The sequence below is a fragment of the Lepisma saccharinum genome, chromosome 2 (assembly GCF_977018435.1).
Source record: "Lepisma saccharinum chromosome 2, izLepSacc3.1, whole genome shotgun sequence".
Lineage (NCBI taxonomy): Eukaryota > Metazoa > Arthropoda > Insecta > Zygentoma > Lepismatidae > Lepisma > Lepisma saccharinum.
In genome coordinates, this window is record NC_139230.1 from 82610299 (window position 1) to 82628761 (window position 18463).

General features: G+C 37.0%; 1 protein-coding gene across 2 annotated transcripts in view; it reads right to left on the bottom strand.

Annotated features, from left to right (window-relative positions):
* Nucleotides 1-18084, bottom strand: part of Strip (striatin interacting protein) — a 165787-nt gene extending 147703 nt beyond the window's left edge. Inside the window, exon 1 of one of the 2 annotated variants that reach the window (XM_083117463.1) lies at nt 17931-18084. In XM_083117463.1, the coding sequence (XP_082973589.1) occupies nt 17931-18008 (78 nt within the window). In that variant the 5' untranslated portion in view covers nt 18009-18084. The remainder of the gene's footprint in view (nt 1-17930) is intronic. The other variant, XM_083117464.1, reaches the window with a different exon arrangement.
* Between the last annotated feature and the right edge of the window lie 379 nt (nt 18085-18463).

The window sequence follows — 18463 nt, forward strand, 5'->3', positions numbered from 1 at the left end:
GTATCTTTGCAAGATATAGACTTTACTGAGTGCGTCGAGTGTGATGCCATTAGCTTCTATCGTGTGAGTGCAGGCAGTTGTTTCAAAATGGCTGACAGTGATGTCTCGTTTCAACAATGTGATGTGATTGAATTCCTTGTCAGAGGAAATTCCTGCTGCTGAAATTGAGAATAGACTTCAGCGTGTGTATGGAGATGTATGCATCGGTGCTAGTAGTGTTAGAAGATGGGTAAAACAATTTAAAGATGGAAAGACTAGCATCAAAGATCAGCCTCGGAGCAGTCACCCATGAACTGCTTCCACACAATGCAAATTGGAAAGAGTTGAGAACATCATTAAAGAAGATAGATGGGTCACTGTGGATACAATTGCATCAATACTTGAGATAGAACAGTGCAGTGCAGAAAATGATTGCAAGGTTAGGCTATTGAAAAATTTGTCGTAGCTGGGTCCCATGTTTATTGACGGCAGACCACAAAGTGCAGCGAAAAACACCGCTCAAGAACTTCTTCAGAGATATTGCAATGAAGGAGATGATATTTATTGAGTATTGTGACCGGTGATGAAAACTGGTTCCATCATTACCACGAAACCAACCAGAAACAAAGCAGCAGAGCATGGAATAGCACCATTCCAGGTTGCCGGCAAGAAAAGAAGGCAAAGAAAGTGCTGTCTGCTGGCAAAGTTATGGACACCGTTTTCTGGGATGCAGAGGTGTGCATTTTGGTTGAATTTCTTGAACCTGGAGTAACCATAAATGCTCGCTGTTACATTCAAATACTTCACAAGCTCTGTCATGCATTGCAGGATAATGTCCTGGAAAGAAAATCATCCTTCAACACGATAATGCACGCCCACACTCTGCTCAGTTTACCAGGGAGGAAATTGGGTGGGAACATCGTCTGCCTCAGACTATTATCTGTTTGGTTTTGTGAAAGAACAGTTATGAGGCTAGTGCTACCAGATGACAGAGGACATACAGAAAGCAGTGCATCAGTGTCTGCGAGCAGCTGGAATGGAGTTCTACCATAAGGGTATTTTCAAGCTTCCAGAAAGGTGGGGAAAATACATGCAAAGAAATGGGAGATTTTGTTGAAAAGTGAAGAAAAGTCAGTTGATTATGATGTAGTGTGTATTTCTTTAATAAAACCAAAACTCAGTTCATGAAAAATTGTTGCTCATTACTTTACTTTCAGTCTGCTCTTTGTAATATAAATGGCACTAAATTTCATTATTTAAATATTTAGCAATCAATATGCTCTATGTTTGGATATTTTTGATAAATTGTTCAAAGTTTATTTTCAAAATTAAAAGTAATGTTCCCCCAAAGCTCACATATTCTTGGAAGACTACTCTACTCTCTCAGAAATTGTTCAATCAAAAGTTCTTAATGTTTCAAAAAATGTAGGCTTTATCCTGTGGAAACCTTTAACAACCAAGATTATTTCTCCAGCAGAAAAATTACATTATATTCATGAGTTGTATATTTTCCTTGCTAAATGTCATTTTATACACATACACAAATTGTATCATCCAGCCAGTATGGGTAGTAAAATGGCCATGCTCCCAGGTTTCGAAATCAGGTAAGATATGGACATTTAATTTTGTTTGTTCCTCTTCCCATTTCATTAATTCACCATTCATCTCCATCATCACAATTAACCTAGAAGTAGAAAAGCTATTTAAATAACTAAAACAAAAACTAGTGATTAACACCAAAGTTAAATCCAGAATATAAAGGATGAAACAAAACAAAAACTTGAGTCCTCGTATTCCCTCCAAAGTAAGTAACAAACCTGCTTAACACCATTCTGGCCAATTCATAAAAAAAAGAGGTTACAAAATATAAAAGTTTGCTGAGGATTCTTGCACCAAATATGCATCTAATACAAAATACAGATTTACACAACAAAAGCTGGAAAACATGTTGTTTTTGTGAAATAACTTTTGGTATTTTGTGCACTTGTCACTATGTTCAGAATCTGCAGTTCACTTTAGGGTTTGTACCAAAATGCACCTCTTTTACACCTAAAATCTGAGCCCTACACCATAAAGTCCACCATATCTACAATGTACTGATGCTGACATCATTAAACCTCACTAGCGTAACCTGCTGTAATGGATAAATTCCAAGACCATAACAACAAAAAGTATACAGATACCTTGGAATATATAGTGACTATTCCTACATTAGCAATACTGACTGAACTAACAGCTTCCTGCTACAACCCATGAAAATATATCCCTCACACTGTTAAAAAATATTATGTGGCACGAATGGGAGAGGAAAGAGGAGTTTACAGGATTTTTGTTGGGAAACCTGATGGTAAGAGACCTATAGGAAGGCCAAGGCGAAGATGGAGGGACAACGTTGAGATGGACCTAAGGGAAATTGGTAGGGGTGGAAAAAGAGTATATAGATCTTGCTCAAGATAGGGAAAGATGGAAGGCCTGTGTTGCTGCAGCCATGAACCTTCAGGTTTAAGAAGGCTAGAGAGTTAGTTAGTTACTGTTAAAAAATATTACGTAGGGATGGGCAGAAACACCTATTGGTTTTCAAAATGAAATAAAAAGGCATCACCGTGCGTTAATGAACTTTTGATTGTGTACCAATGATATAAAAAGGAGATTTTGTCTACGTGTCTATGTCTTTCAAAGGGCCCCATTACACTCTCGTACATGGCTCAAGTCACTTTCTGCAGCCTGGCATTATGTGCATCAATTAAACTAAGAAATCCTCAATGAGTAACCATTACAGACACTGTTTGAATACAAAGCTCCACACACAGGCCAAAGGCAACTATCACATAGTACCACGCAGATCAGTGTTGTCAAAATATGAACTCAAAATTGTAATTTAAAAACCATCAGGTGTTTCCAAAAATCTCCATATTCAAAAATATATGTACATTCAAAATTGGACGTTTCATCTTTTCACCTACAATTCAGTACACCACACAAACGGAAGCAATGCAGATGATAATAGATTCATGTGTATCATAAAAATTGCAGATACCATTCCTAAAAAGTGCTACCTGGCAATGTCAACCATCAACACTTAACCAAACACAAATTGGTTATGCATATACACTGAGCGTAAAAAGTATTTGCCCACAACAATTTTTCTATTTAAAATAGTTTGTGATAATTTCAGCCATCATGATAATGAATGCCATAAACTACAACTGAAGCAAATATAATGGTGTATGCCCATTATTTGTGCTACTGAAAATTAGATAATGACACAACTTGCAAAAATGGAGCTTAAATCAGATGCAAAAAGTATTTGTACATCTTTGGTTACTTGCAGTACCTCATTTGATATGATCTGGAACTTTTACTAATTAGTTGACTTTGAGGCATTGGATCTTCCACATTAGCAATCATAATGGGGAAAGTATACTTCAAACTACTTGTATAATTTATTGATGAGCCACAGTAGCTGAGATGGACCTGAAGGAAATCCTAAAGGATGGAAAAGATTGAATTGATCTTGTCCAGGATAAGAACAGATGGAAGGTTTGTGTTGCTGCAGCCATAAACCTTTGGTTTTAAGAAGGCTAGTAGAGTGTTAGTTAGTTAGCCACAGTAGCTGATTGTAACTGTAAAGTTCTTATGTTGGAACTGAATTCATATTTGTTGGTGCAAAATATGAAATATGATATGAAGGGCAATTTTCGTACTTGTGAGCAAATACCATTTCTGTAACCTAATAGTACCCACGATACATGCCTGTTCAAAAAAAGACCGGACTTTTGTCATAGCATGCGAACCATTGTTTGTAGCGAGTTCTGGCAGGTGGCATTCTCTAGCAGCAACCTTCATAAACACACTGTCATTTGTTGCATCATGCTATGCTCACAAGTAGCCCAGTTAGAGCCACTGAAGTAAGCATGTGCAGTAACATCTCCTCGCATTCACTTCACAACAGAAGATGAAGGACCAGGTGGAGCAGTGTGTTTGTGTGAAATTTTACTTTCAACTGGGGAAATCTTGAAGTGAAACTTGCTAAATGCTTCAGCAATCCTTTGGGAGGGACTGTATAAAGCCCGGTATCCACTTGTTGCAAACAAGCGTATTGTATCCCCATTCTGTATCATTTTTTTTGAAAAATCTTGCAACACTCCGTATCAAAAAGTGAGAAAAGATACGCAATGGACCTGATCGCTCATTTGGCAGGTTTTCCCCATCACATCAAAGAAAGGATATGATACGCGACGGAGGGTCAATGTGGACGGGCATTCGCAAGTTCCGTTGCCTTGTTGCATCATCCTTCAGTGTGTAGTGAGCTCTGTGAATGACAGTACATCCCATTGTCTTTATTATGGAGTGGGATAAGGAAAATACTATACCATTTATTGTATAAGAAATAAGGAATCCGGATCAAGAAAGTGTGGAGCGTTACCCCCACACCCCCTTTCCGCCTTCATGGCATGGTGCTAATCATAGGGGAGCACTTTACCTTTTTATATGGAATCCTGTGGGACCCTAAACACCCGGAGTAGAACAAAATTCATAAACAAGATGCATGGGAGGAAGCCCGTCAGATTCATCCGAGTAAAGTTTTTGTATAATCCGCTGATCTGCTGTAACTGCAAGTCTTCCAATAAGCTGCTTCCACTATACAGTTCACAGTTCACATGCATGTTTGTCATCCACCAATGTGGTGATTTGAGTTTTTTTTCTTTTTTGATAAAACGTAATTAATGATAATATATGCAGCTGCTGGCACTTGCTGCAGTGTACTCATCGTCATTTGAGAGCAGACTGTGAATATAAAAAATGGACCACTGTATTGCACTCCTGTATCAATCATGCTACATGGTGGATGATACGGGACGAAGTGATGATACGCAACAAATTGGGGTCTGTATCATATCAATGATTGACACAGAACGGGGATATGATACGCTGGTTTGCAACAAGTGGATACCGGGCTTTAGCCGACTGCAGTGTAATGAGTGGTTTCAGTGATTCAAAGAGGGCAGAACATCGATCGAGGAAGATTCAAGATTGGGACGACCTTTGACGTTAAGAAACTATGAACACATCAATGCTGTCTGGTCCATTATTCATGCAAATCGTCTTTTGACTGTCAGAGAGGTTGCTGAGGAAGTCGGCATCAGGATCAGGTCTTGTCATGCAATTTTGAGGGATGCTGTGCGCAGAAAAATTCCTAGCTGTGGAAAAACAAGAGTTCGGTGTTGCACCATGACGTGCCAAGTCACACATCACTGCTTGTCAGCCACTTTTTGACTGCTCATGTGATAACCGTCATACCCTGCCCACCTTACTGTCCATACTTGTTTCCTGTGGACTTTTTTCTGTTTCCTAACTTGAAAAAAAACTTGAAATGACGTCATTTTGTAAGTGTAGATGAAATTCAGCAGAACACGACAACATAGATACAAACTATCCCCAAAGACGAGTCCCAGGAGGCATCCGAACAGTGGCAGAAATGATGGGAGCACTGCATTGCAAGCATGGGGGAGTACTTTGAAGGGAACAAGCAGGTGTAATGTTGTAATTGGGGTAATAAGGTTTGTATTGTACAAGCTCGGTCCTTTTATGAACAACCCACATATGAGGCATTCTGCATTAGTTTCTTACTGTACTTTGGTCAATTTTCCTCCTGAATTATAAAAACTCTTTCACTCACAGGTGCTGACCTACTTTCACTCTGAAGTGATGTGAAACACTTGTCTCTCTGGGCCAGATATTCTATAAGTTTAGTACTTTAGTTTCAAAACAATTGACTCTGGATTGTACTTTTAAATTTGACCTTCAATAAAGCTTTTTTCACATCATTTGATGATTTGCAATGACTAATAAGCCTAATGTTTACATTCATTTTGGGTACTCTGGTTTAATTTTAATAACTTCAACACTACAATTTAAGAAGGAGAAGAGGTTCTGTATATTTACAGAGATAAATTATGTTTAACATGGTGCCCTACTGAGTATACAGATACTGTTTTTGTACCTCATTTCTGAGCCATATTTAAGAATTTTATTACTTTCTCCTACATATGTTTAATTTAGCAAAAATATTTTTTTTTTTTACAAGTTAAATCATAATATTACTTATTTGACATTATGGAAGAGACTGTTGCAAGACTTTCTTTTTTAATTAGGTGTAAAAATAATTCCTACACTAGCTGCATTCCCTATCCTATATATGTCATGGGCAGGGAACCGATTTTTATGTAAGTGACTTTAAACAAATGAAAGTTTACAACCTTTTTATGCCCTCCAATTGCGTTAATCACAAGTTTTCTGTCATCCGAAGAAAATTAATTTTACAATTCCCAACAGTTTGCTTTTGCTACTGTAAAACACTTAAAATACCTGTTTATTTACAATTGTTGTCAACAATAGAGAATGAGGGCTCAAGTATCGGCTCCTGGTTGTTACAAAAGTTATATTGGCCAAGTTGGAAGAGAGTCCCAAGTCAAGCAGCCCATTGTTACTATAGTTCTGTGCCCGACAGCAGCACCAGAAGCAACGATTTTGTGGCACACATACGAGCTTTGCTTCTGGTTTCTCTTCAAGACAGTCACAGTAATAGTTACAATGTCAAGACTGTATTTTACATAGCTCGTGTAGTGTCTTATATTAATAAAAAGGTAAATTTTAAGTTCATATTTAACTACATATTTTGGTGAAATTAACTAAATATGTATTTACATATTTAGTACATTTTTACTACATATAAATGCATTCCATGGTCATGGGCTACAAATGATAACAAGTAAAAAAAAAAGAAACATTACATGTATCATGCTGCAATATACAATTCCCCAGAAGCAAATCATAATACATTGAGCTGAAACAACACCAAGAGAGCTCCATCATACTCAGAAAATAGTACCACTTCCTATTTTACAAATAAGGACTCTCTGTGAACATATAAGAATGCTAATTGTTCATGTTTTGACTAAACACACACCAATGAATAGAAGAGTGTGAATCCAGTGACTCCACTACAGGTAAGGGATTCAAGACTCAATGACATTTGAGTCATGCCAAATAAACTGGCCACTTTGATTTTCTAATACCTTGAAAATAAAATAAATTTAACTGTGGCCTTGTGCTTTCTAGAAACATGCACCTCATGTGTACCTACTAATTTCACCATAAACAGTAACACATGGAATTTCTTTAATCTAAAATGAAGTCCACACAATTTTAAACTTTAAAAAACAGAGAAGAATGGTCATTTTTAATTAGACAAAACATCTGATAATGTTGGTTACCTCATGGTGATTGATTCTGAGATATCTTTTACATAAATTATTATTATTTCAGCTCTAAAGAACAATGTGACTGTGAAGAAGTACCAAATTCAGAATGTGGGATATGAGAACTCAGTTACATTATCATTGCTTTGCTTATTTTTCACTGTTGTAATCAAGATAATATTCTTTTATTTGTACAACCAAAAACTTTCAAAAAAGAAAAGAGGAAATCCTCTTGGGACCAAAAGTTATCAATTTAAATAGTTGACCTATTCATGATTTACAGTATGACTGACAAAGTATACCAAAAGTTGGCAACACTGTACACCATTGGTATTGTGTGGGAAACATGGAAGAAAACAGAGAACATTTATAGTGCAAGGCAATATGGAATGGCCTTGATTATTCGAGAGGAGGCATTTGCTGTTGAGCATTATTTCCGCGCATATGGAAGTAACCATTGTGGCAGGTCTAGTGTAAAACATATGCACAACTTGTTTGAACAAAAGATGCAGAAAACTCCTTCAGCAAAGTGCATCATGCTTTGATAGTAGTGGCAAAATTCAGTCAATCAGGATCAGTGTCAAACCAACATCACTCTGGAGAAATTGGTCAGCCATGGACAATTAGCATCTAGGGATAGTACTGGAGGTGATTCTGTGATCACCACGAAAAAGTCACTGACATATTGCTAAAGAACCAGGTACAAAGAGAACATCTGTGCACACACCTGCCCATGAATTGGGAGGTTTTTCATTTCATATGCAGATGTGTCATCAATTATGAGAAGTAGATAACAGGCATTTATTCAGTGCTTGCACATTGACAAATATGTATGAAGACGAACATTTCCTTGCCAATATCTGGTTTTGAGATGAATGCCACATTACTCTGCACAGTTATGTGAATAAACAAACAATATTTCTGGGAAAGACCTAGTGGCATAACAACACAACCCTTACACCTGCAAAAAGTTACTGTGTTGTGAGTCAGATCTGCTAAAGGTATAAGCGGTCCCTACTGTATCGAGGATGGTCAAAGGAATAGGGTACAAAAACTTAGTTGTGCCATGGTTTGTGCATGATCTGAAGACATTTTGTTGAGCTTGGAATTTGTTTTAACACAGTGGTTTCAGCAAGTGACACCACACAGTGCAAGGGAATACTTACAGCTTCCGCAACATTATTTTCAACAATGCATAACTTCAGAGGGAACACACCATCTGTATCCAGTCAACTCACCTGATCGATGCTCATTTGTGGGGAATACTGAAGTAGCATGTCTACTGTGATCCATTGCCTTGTGATACTGATCAGCTCAAAATGAACATCACACATGTATTGCATTCAATTACATGGGACACAATTGCGGGCATGTTTGCAAACTTGCAGCATTGCTATAAAAATGTTTGGTGTTGGATGGATGACACTTAGAACATGTGCGCAGATTGTTCTGTTTATGTTCTCATGTTGTGTTGTTGTTGTTTTTATACGGGTGTTGATTTAGATGGTGTGTTGATACAGGTAACATTTTTGCATTATACTTACACTCCATAAATTAAATAACGCAGTACACACAATTATGCATTTTGGTATACTTTATTTCTGACCATACTTTACTATTTTGGCATAAGAGCAATATTTTAAGCATGTTTTAATTGTAGTTAAAAAAACATATTATGTTGAATCATACATGTACTGTACACAGTGGTGCAACCACAGGGGGGTGGGGCCAAAATCCCCCTCAACCAACCTTGGAAGGAAATCAATCACAGAGGGAACATTAACTGCTTTGATTTCAAATCTTATGCAAATAAAAATACATCTTGTAAAATTTTATGCCCTCTTTGCTCGCAATGCCTCCTTTTCTTACTCTTATCAAGTTCTGAGCCAAGCCAGTGGATGCCGAATGATGTAAATGAAAAAGTTGCAAAAGAGAATGCCATGGTGTCCCGTGAAATTATTTCCGGCAAGTGGCGCAACCCTCCAACCTTGGAAAGATGCCAAATCTTGAGGGGGGGGGTTGCAAACATTGAAATGTAAAAAAGCAAGGCTAGCAGAATCCAAGAGTAGCAGGACTATATGATACTCAAGATGTAAATAGTTTTCATATATTTTGGCCAAGAGCACCTGCAAAGGGGGGGAGGCAACAGAGGAGAGGGGCAGTTGCTCCCCCTCGATTTCAAATTTTATGCAAATAAAAATATGTTTAATGAAATTTTCTTGCTCGCTCCACTTGCATTATCTGCTTTTCTTACAGTCTCATCAACTTCAGAGCCATAGCCAGGGGGCAGCAGGAGTCAGGCCTGGGCACCGAATGATCTAAATGAAAAAAATTGTAAAACAGAGAATGACATGGTATCCTGTGAAATGATTTGTGCCTATGAAATCAATATTGTTTTAAGTTTGAAAAAAATCGATCTGAAATCTTTCTTGCTCGCTTCGCTCGCAGTGCTTTTCTTTTCTAGAATGCATTGTAAATTACTAGAGAGAGAAGTAAGACTAAATGTGTACTTCAGACTGTTGTTGCAAATCATTTTTGTTTTAAATGTATGAACAATCTTCTTGAGGAAAAGGATCACACACATGTGAGAGACAATTTATATCAATTTTGCTGTTGGTTTGTTATGAGGTGGATGAATTGATTATGTAATGTATTTAAATTATATATATGTATTACATCACTCCATGTTGCATATGTGTAAAACGTATGTTCTACATGAAATTTACACATGTCATATGTACAAAAGGAATTATATTAGTCATTTTTGTCTTTCAAAAATACAGTTTGTGTGCTTGTTTACCATTATTAAACAATGTTAAATTGAACGTGTTGAAAAAATACCAGAAAAAATGCCAACAACAGTTTAAAGTGGGATCCAAACCACTATGTGCCTCCACCGGGTATCAAACCCAGGACCCCTTGATTAAAAGGCAATGATGTTCCCATTTTGCCATCAGGGAGACCGAAACTATGCATGCTATGTTGAAAATTCAACCACTTTAGACTCACAACGTCAGTTCATAAAGAAACCGAACTTCCAAAAAAAAAGAACCAAACCAAATAAAAAGGTACCGTATTCTGGCAACACTGCAAAGAGCTATATCGAAACTTCCGTCAGTGCATGTTTCAACATGTTACAGGCAGTCGGTATCGGGGCAAGCGTGCGTCAGATGCAGGTCATGCACCAAGATGGAACAACGTTACAGCATAAAGTTTTGTTACGAATTGGGTAAATCATTACAAACGTTACAAATGATACGGGCAGTGTATGGTGATGCAGCATTATCAAGAACCCAGGTGTATGACTTGTACAATCGTTTCAAAGGTGGACGTGAAAGTGTAGAGGATGAACCAAGATCATGACGCCCTTCAACGTCAAGGAATGACGACAATGTGGAGAAAGTTCGTGCACTGGTGAGAGGTGATAGACGTTTAACCATGCAGCAACTGTCAGACATGCTTCATATCAGAAGAGAAAGCTGCAGGTTAATTTTAACGGAGGACCTGCAAATGAGGGAAGTGTGTGCTCGCTTTGTGCCTCGCATTTTGACAGGATGAGAAAAAGATAAAAAGGAAAGAGTGCTGTGAGGATTTGGTGGCAACTGCGGACTAGGACAACAACTTCCTACAGTGCATCGTGGCGGGAGATGAAACCTGGTGTTTACAATATGACCCCGAAACAAAAAGACTGAGTGTGTAGTGGAAAGGACAGTTCTCGCTCATAAATAAAAAAGCACGGGTGTCGAAATCGAAGACAAAGGTGCTGCTGATCGCATTTTTTGATTCCCAAGGACTGATCCACCATGAATTTGTCCCTGAAAACCAAACAGTCAATCAGTGGTATTACAAGGAAGTGCTTGGTCGACTCAGAAACAGGATGAAGCGAGTTAGGAAGGACCTCTGTGATTCTGGCCAATGGTTTCTGTTACACGAAAATGCTCGGCCTCATACCGCATTGTCTTGCTAAGCATTCAGTGACAGTGATCATTCACCCTTCATATTCTCCGGACTTATCACCTGCTGATTTTTTTCTTTCCCCAAGCTTAAGATGGGTATGAAAGGGCGAACATTTGATCACGTCGCGGACATTAAATTAAATGTTACACATATTTTGCAAACACTTACTGTCAATGACTATCAGCAGTGTTTCCAAGACCCGTACAAACGCTGGTCAAAGTGCCTCCTCTGGTGATGATTATTTTGAAGGTGATAAAGTCATTTGAAGGTAATTACTTGTTATCTTTCATAAAAAAAAAGTTCGTTTTTTTTATGGGCGAACCTTGTATTTCCATTTAGGGTCGACATTAGGGGTGCACGTAGGGTTACCAGATAGCTGTAAGTCAAAATGTAGGACACAAAACATTCTCAATAAATACATATTTCAATAGAACACGTTAGAGTAGATGAAAATTACACTTTTCAGTTTTAAAAAAATGATTTCTTAATGAATTTTTAAATGCAAAATTTCAAAACTTGCAATCATACTAATCAATGCACCTCTTACTACATGATTTAAGTGGTACTTCTCAGAGGAGACAATTTTTATCAAAATTTCAGGTTTAGTCAAACTATATTTATGTTAGAGTGGACAGTCAAACTCTGAATTTATAGGGACCAGTACCAAACATTTTACACACTTTATGAAAAAAATAATTTCTCTCGTGAGTCTGTTATGTTGATGGTAATGAAAGTACTCTCTCAACATTTGAATTATGACCTGTAATGGCAAACAAATATTCAGCAATTACCGTAATTTAAAATGGTTCCAGAAGTTTCATCTTGGGTAGTTTTTAGTTCAATAACAGGGTGTCTACCAAAATAACACATCCAGAATTCTTGACTTTCTCTGGACTTTTTTCAGTTTTTTTTAACGTTTATTTATTCGACCCCTACTTAGGTAAAGTTGGATATTAGTAATTAAGAAATACATTTTTATTTAATGAAAACCCCTAACAAAGGGCCAGTTAAGATAAAAACTGAAGCTGAATTTAAGAAGAGAATTAGATCTGCTTTCTCGTATTAATGTATCCTGAACTGTCCTTGGCAGACAAGCGAGGCTTTGGCATCTGGGCTCACAGCCAGTATAATCTTATGTGGGACTTGTGTCGGTCGTCCCTATATGTTTGTGACTGTCCCTTCATCTATCTTATCTTACCACCATTCATTCTCATCTTCGTGATTAGCCACAGAGACAGAAAAAAGTGAAGTACAATAAACTAAATCAACCAATCAGTCATTATGATAGCAAAAATTCTTGACCACAAGAATAATTTATTGCCTTTTTCTTGACTTCTTGACCTACTTGTTGATTTCTTTACTTTTTCTTGACTTCTTGACCTACTTGTTGATTTCTTTACTTTTTCTTGACTTCCATGACTTCAGACACCCTGAATAACTTTGTTCTCTATACCCCTGCTTTACAATCAAATTATATTGCATATATAATAAGAAGGGGCAACACCTTGTGCCATCAGTATAAATCCTAAGGCAAGAAATGCTGCTCAGGCATTGAACAGTGATGTTATCAGAAAGTGTTCCCAAAACTTTGTTCATTAATTGCTTCCGTTTTCCAGTTTGTTTCATAGCAGGATAACCTTCTTTTCTTTTTGGGCAATGTCTGAATCAAAATAAATTTCAGTATTGAGTTTGGAGGTGCAGTCCATAGACTTGTAACTTGCATGATTTTTTTTTGTTACGTATTTTCCTAATTAATATTATGTGACACTCAAAATGTAGGACATTTATGATATCCTTCAAATTCCTCTCAGACGTCGGACATAAGGCTAAAATGTAGGACATGTCCAGGAAAACCCGGACGTCTGGTAACCCTAGGTGCATGATGTGTGCCACCGTGCAGGGCCTCACACTCCTAAATCAGTAATTCGTTCATTTCTTGTGCGTGCAAGCGACATTGCATTCAAATAGAGGGATGAAAAGGAAGAAAAATATAATTCCTGTGAAAAGAAAAATTCCACCATAACAAAGTTAAATTTCTCGTAACAGGCAACTGTGTGTCCATTCTCAAGCCATCAATCAGAATTCGCGAACAAGGAACAGTGACATATTTGTGAATTCAACTATCCTCGATTTGCTGTCATGTATTATTGATCGACCTTAACAATGAGGTCTGCAGAAAATAATGTTTGCATGTGTTCATCTCGTTAGCAAATACACCAAGTTTCATGAAAATCTGAATTGGTGGGAGTCATAGCCTGGTGATTTGAAATGCCAAAAGTCACTACCCCCTCGACACATACACTATAATAAAAAAAACTTTCGCTAAGGGAAGAGTAAAAATAAAAATTGCATTTTGAATTAAATGTGGTTATTTTTCATGTCTCTCAAGAAAATTCATGCACAATTCCCAGTAAGCAGACACCCTATTTAATCATAACCTTTTAAAATTGTTATGTGCTTTTATTTCATTAAAGGTAGGTGCTTTTTTATACAATAAAATATTTTGTACTGAAATCAAATCATCAGGATCATATTTTCCCAATGAAGATAAATAGTTGCTAGATACATAAATAGAACTTCACTAATAACTTCATTCAAAAAATTAAGTTTCAACCACAGACATACAAATCTTGGTACGTGTATTTGAAAAAAAAATCTAAATACCACACTATCCCAGTACTACTTGACTCTACATCTATTCTACAGATCATTCCCTGATATTCGCTACGAGACTCAGCGGCAAGTGACCCAGCGTCAGCCCTTGTCGTTCCCGGCGAACGGGGTCTGCGACAGTTGCACGCTACAGTTTGTTTTTTCACTCTCTTTCCCTTTCTGTTGACGTTGCAGACTGACGCCAGTATAATCCTCCCTCGGAAGTTGTGTTGTGTTCGTGTGTTGAAGATTGTGGCTTAATATGGCACCACAAAAGTTTACATTACAACAAAGGATGTATGTTGTCGAGTGTTACATCGGAAAGAGGAATTGTGGAGAAGGGCGACGATGTTTTGCAATAAAATTTCCTGGTGTTCCCGTTCCACCTAGGACCTCTATATTAAACCTCATAAAAAAGTTTAGAGTAACAGGGTCAGTTCTGAATAAAAGTGGAAAGAAAAACCCACGTGTACTTACTGAGGAAAAACTCTATGAGATAGGACAAAGGTTAGAACAGTCTTCTCGGAAATCTATCCGCTGCCTCTCACATGAAATGGGTGTTTCAAAAACCCTCTAGGTCCCCCGATTTGTCAGCCTGCGATTTTTATTTGTGGGGAAATCTAAAAAATAAAGTATACAAAGACAATCCGCACACCATCCACGAGTTAAAAGAGAGTATTGTACGAGAAATCGGGAGAATTACAGTAGACGAACTTGCATGTGTAAATGCCACTTTCCTTCGGAGATGCCAGGGATGTGTTGCAGAAGAGGGACATCATTTTCAACACCTTCTGCAGTCAAGGTTAGTACACAATAAGAAAACTGCAATTTTAATAGCCGACTCTAGTGACTGTCGCTGACCCGTTCACCGAGAAAGACAAGCTCTAATGCCGGGCAGCTTGCCGCCAAGTCTCGTAGTGAATGTCAGGGAATGCTCTGTACTTGCTATTGGCACTTTTATGAAACTCTGTATTATGAAATTTTAGTTCTTAACATGGTAAATATTCAAATTCACAGTTGTATTTCAGCTGTCATGCTGATGTCTGCATTCATAGTCACATAATTCAGACTTTTATCATGTAATCAAAACAACTGCAAATCTGAACTGTCAATCCATGTTGAATATCCATCTATACATCCACAGTCCTGTATTTAACTGAATATCAGATATCGCACACAATGACATCACGTTAATAACAATACTATCATTCTGAAAACAGTTTGAGGCCATTAACCCACTGTACCCGCTTCAGAATTATGTTGAACTTTCTCTTAATCGACAGATTTCGATGTTTTACGTAATATAAAATTGGTTCCAGCATGCGGAAAACACAAATAACCGAGATATTTGATCGCAAATCATGGCCCGCGTAAGTATAAGCCTAAAATTTCAGAGTACTTTTCCCACTTCTTACTGGTAAAAGCCATTTGTATACACACTCAAATAGCGAAAGAACACGTAGAAAATAACTATCAGTTCCAAACCTAACAAAGTAGAATTATAATCACTGTTGTGGAATGTCACGTTGGGTGCTACATTCACCTTGTGTGAAGCCTTCAGGCTGTTCTGCTTCACGGTAGACATACATTACTTCACAATAACACATTTCCGCATGCTAAAAACAAATTAAAACGTTCATAAACCACACCAAATATTTCCTTTCTCAAGGGGGTACAGAGGTTCAAAGATACCAACAGTTCTTCCAATTTAATCTCATATAATTTACTTACAATCAGCTTGCAACTACAAATGTGCACACATATATAATGTCTGTGATGGAAGGCCTTGGGAATTCATATTTTGATAATTTGGTAAAACTTCAGGAATTTGTAACTACTGATTGTGTAATATATTCTGCACTGGACATACATACTGTGTGTGTGTGTATTGCGGTATGATTCATGAAAATGAAAGGCTAATGATCAAAATGCAAAAACAAGTACTAAATTGTATGTAATCAGTTTCCTCAAGTGAAAGGGGGCTAAGATACATAGACACACACATTAATATTCCTAATAACACCAGTCACACAAATATTTTGTCAAGAAGACACCAAGTATATTAATTTAAAATAACATGGTACACATGGTCACGGACACTTCTGGGTTGTAACAACTCTGATTCAATGAGATTGCTACAACCCAGGTCCGTGACTGTACAACTTTTCTATCTGTATCTGATCTACATTACATACAACTAGATCTAACTACTGCATACATGTTTATCAATACTGATGAAAAGAGAGATTAATGTTGCTACAAAATAATTTAGCAGTAATGTAGAATTTTCCTTCTTGATGCAATCACTGCAATCTAGAAATTACATGCATGTCAATTCTTACTTGGGCATCTATTTGCTATTTAATTTTCATAATATGTACGAGAGGATAAACAAACCTGGTCTAAAGTTGGTAGAATGTAAATATATCATTTCTAAGAAGCGAGATGCAGTGGGTATGCAAATTTTGTACCAGGAAGTGTATGAATATAACAATCTTGCCTAACCTACTCAAGTACCATTTTTGAAGTAAAGAAAATTACATTTCTTTGGATTAAAACAAATGTTGCATGGACATAAAGGAGAAATACTACTGCACATGTACCTCTCACGTCAGCACTTCGGCAGGCAAATAATATTTCACACAAAAATACACAAATTGACAGGAGTGTTTAAAGCATATTGAATTTAATTCTGCAATAATATTAACTGAAGGTACCTTCAAATAAAGAATCATAAATTTGCAGTGATAATATATTTCAAAGATGATGGTCATGTTCTATATCCTGGTAACAGTCAATAAATGGGCAACTCAGTGTAAAATATGTGGGGAAATATATTGGACAGAAAAACTGATCTGCAACAAGTATGCAGGAAGCAATCATTACATCTCTTTTGCCTGTGTATTGACACATGTGGCAAATTCATAAGACATACAACAGTGAATGTAGAATGACTAGATTAGCATATAACATTCTGAAGTTGATCCCAATTCTTTAAATGGCATATACTGGTAAAATTTTAGTATCCGTGAAACGTATTTCTTCAATTTTACAGGCGAAAGAACTTACCGAACTGACTTTCCGTACACTTTTAAAAGGCCGTGGAAGTGTTTTTTCCCCATCGCTTAATTTATTTCGCCAGTAAATCATGTATTTTTGAAGATTAATGTCTCTCCAATGCACATAAGCTGTTGCCTCTATGTCCATCCACTACGTGAACCAAATGTTGCATGCGTTCGATGATGTAACCCCCGGTCAGTGTTTCCAACCACACCGTTGTTTTCCAAGAACATGCCAATTTTAACTATGTTTGCCTAACCTAACCTTGCCATGCATGGTTCGTGGGGCTATTTATGAATGGTTTATGGGGATATCCATGCATGGTTCGTGGGGCTATTTATGAATGGTTTGTGGGGCTATCCCTGCATGGTTCGTGGGGTTTTCGAACCCGGAAAAAAATACAAAATCAGTAACACGAAAGTAGGTATTTTTCAGTGAAGAAGGTTGGAAATACTACACACCCACTGATCATAGACAACGCTAGTCAAAATTTGCCCGCCATATTGTAGCAACCAAAAAACGAACGAACAAACAATAATTACTCGATATGTGGAAAATTGAAATTATTTTCGTCAAAAAAACGAAATGCCACCTTTAAGAATCCTTAACAATGCAGAATACGTAAGTACCAATGTGAAAAAGAAGAAAAAGGAATTTCAGACGTTTCGCGGATACTAAAATTTTAATAATGTTACGTTTACGTTCCAATGTATAAGCCACAACCTTTACAAAACGGATATATTGTCATTAAATTTATGTTCATTTACGTACCACTCTTGGTTAATTTTGACATAAGACTGGACGGGCCGATGGAATACGCAAGAAACACAAAACTTAACCAAGATTTGGAATCCACAGAGCCCGGTTTTTCAACGCGTTATATTGTGCAAGCAATAATTCATTATCTTTATATTCTTGATAATAAACGAATTAAGTGAATGTTTACGTAATTTATCTGAATGGACTAGCCACAGATGATATCTTCTTAACAGAAACATGTAACCAAATTTAAAAACTTACGTCAGAATCCTGCCTTTTTCTCCTGAATATATTCCTTAACATAGGAAGTCCTCGCTTCCCATTACCGTTTGCATCCATCAAAGCTATAAACGTCTCTTCATTTCAATTTACATAGCCTACACCTATACGCCATGCTGCCATAACCTAAGGAACAACAGTTTCGTTCAGTGTTGCCGTACAGAATTTCCCTTTCGTAGATTCTAAATTTCCCTACCCAGTGTCGCGAACTTCATCATCGGCTATTATTATTATTATTTTACAGAATAACTTTAAAAGAAGATTGTTGGTAATATATTTACACCTTGTGAGAAATAAACAATATATATATATATATATATATATATATATATATATATTAAACTGAGCAACTCTCCGTCATGTTTATTCCAGTTGCGTTGTTACATTAATATTAAACATTAAATGAAAGTAACACAGATTAGATATAGGTAAGGAACGTATTGCTTGTTTACAAGCGAGATTTAATCAAAGACTTCAAAGAGATTGAATGTATTGAACTCAATGTCTACAAATTT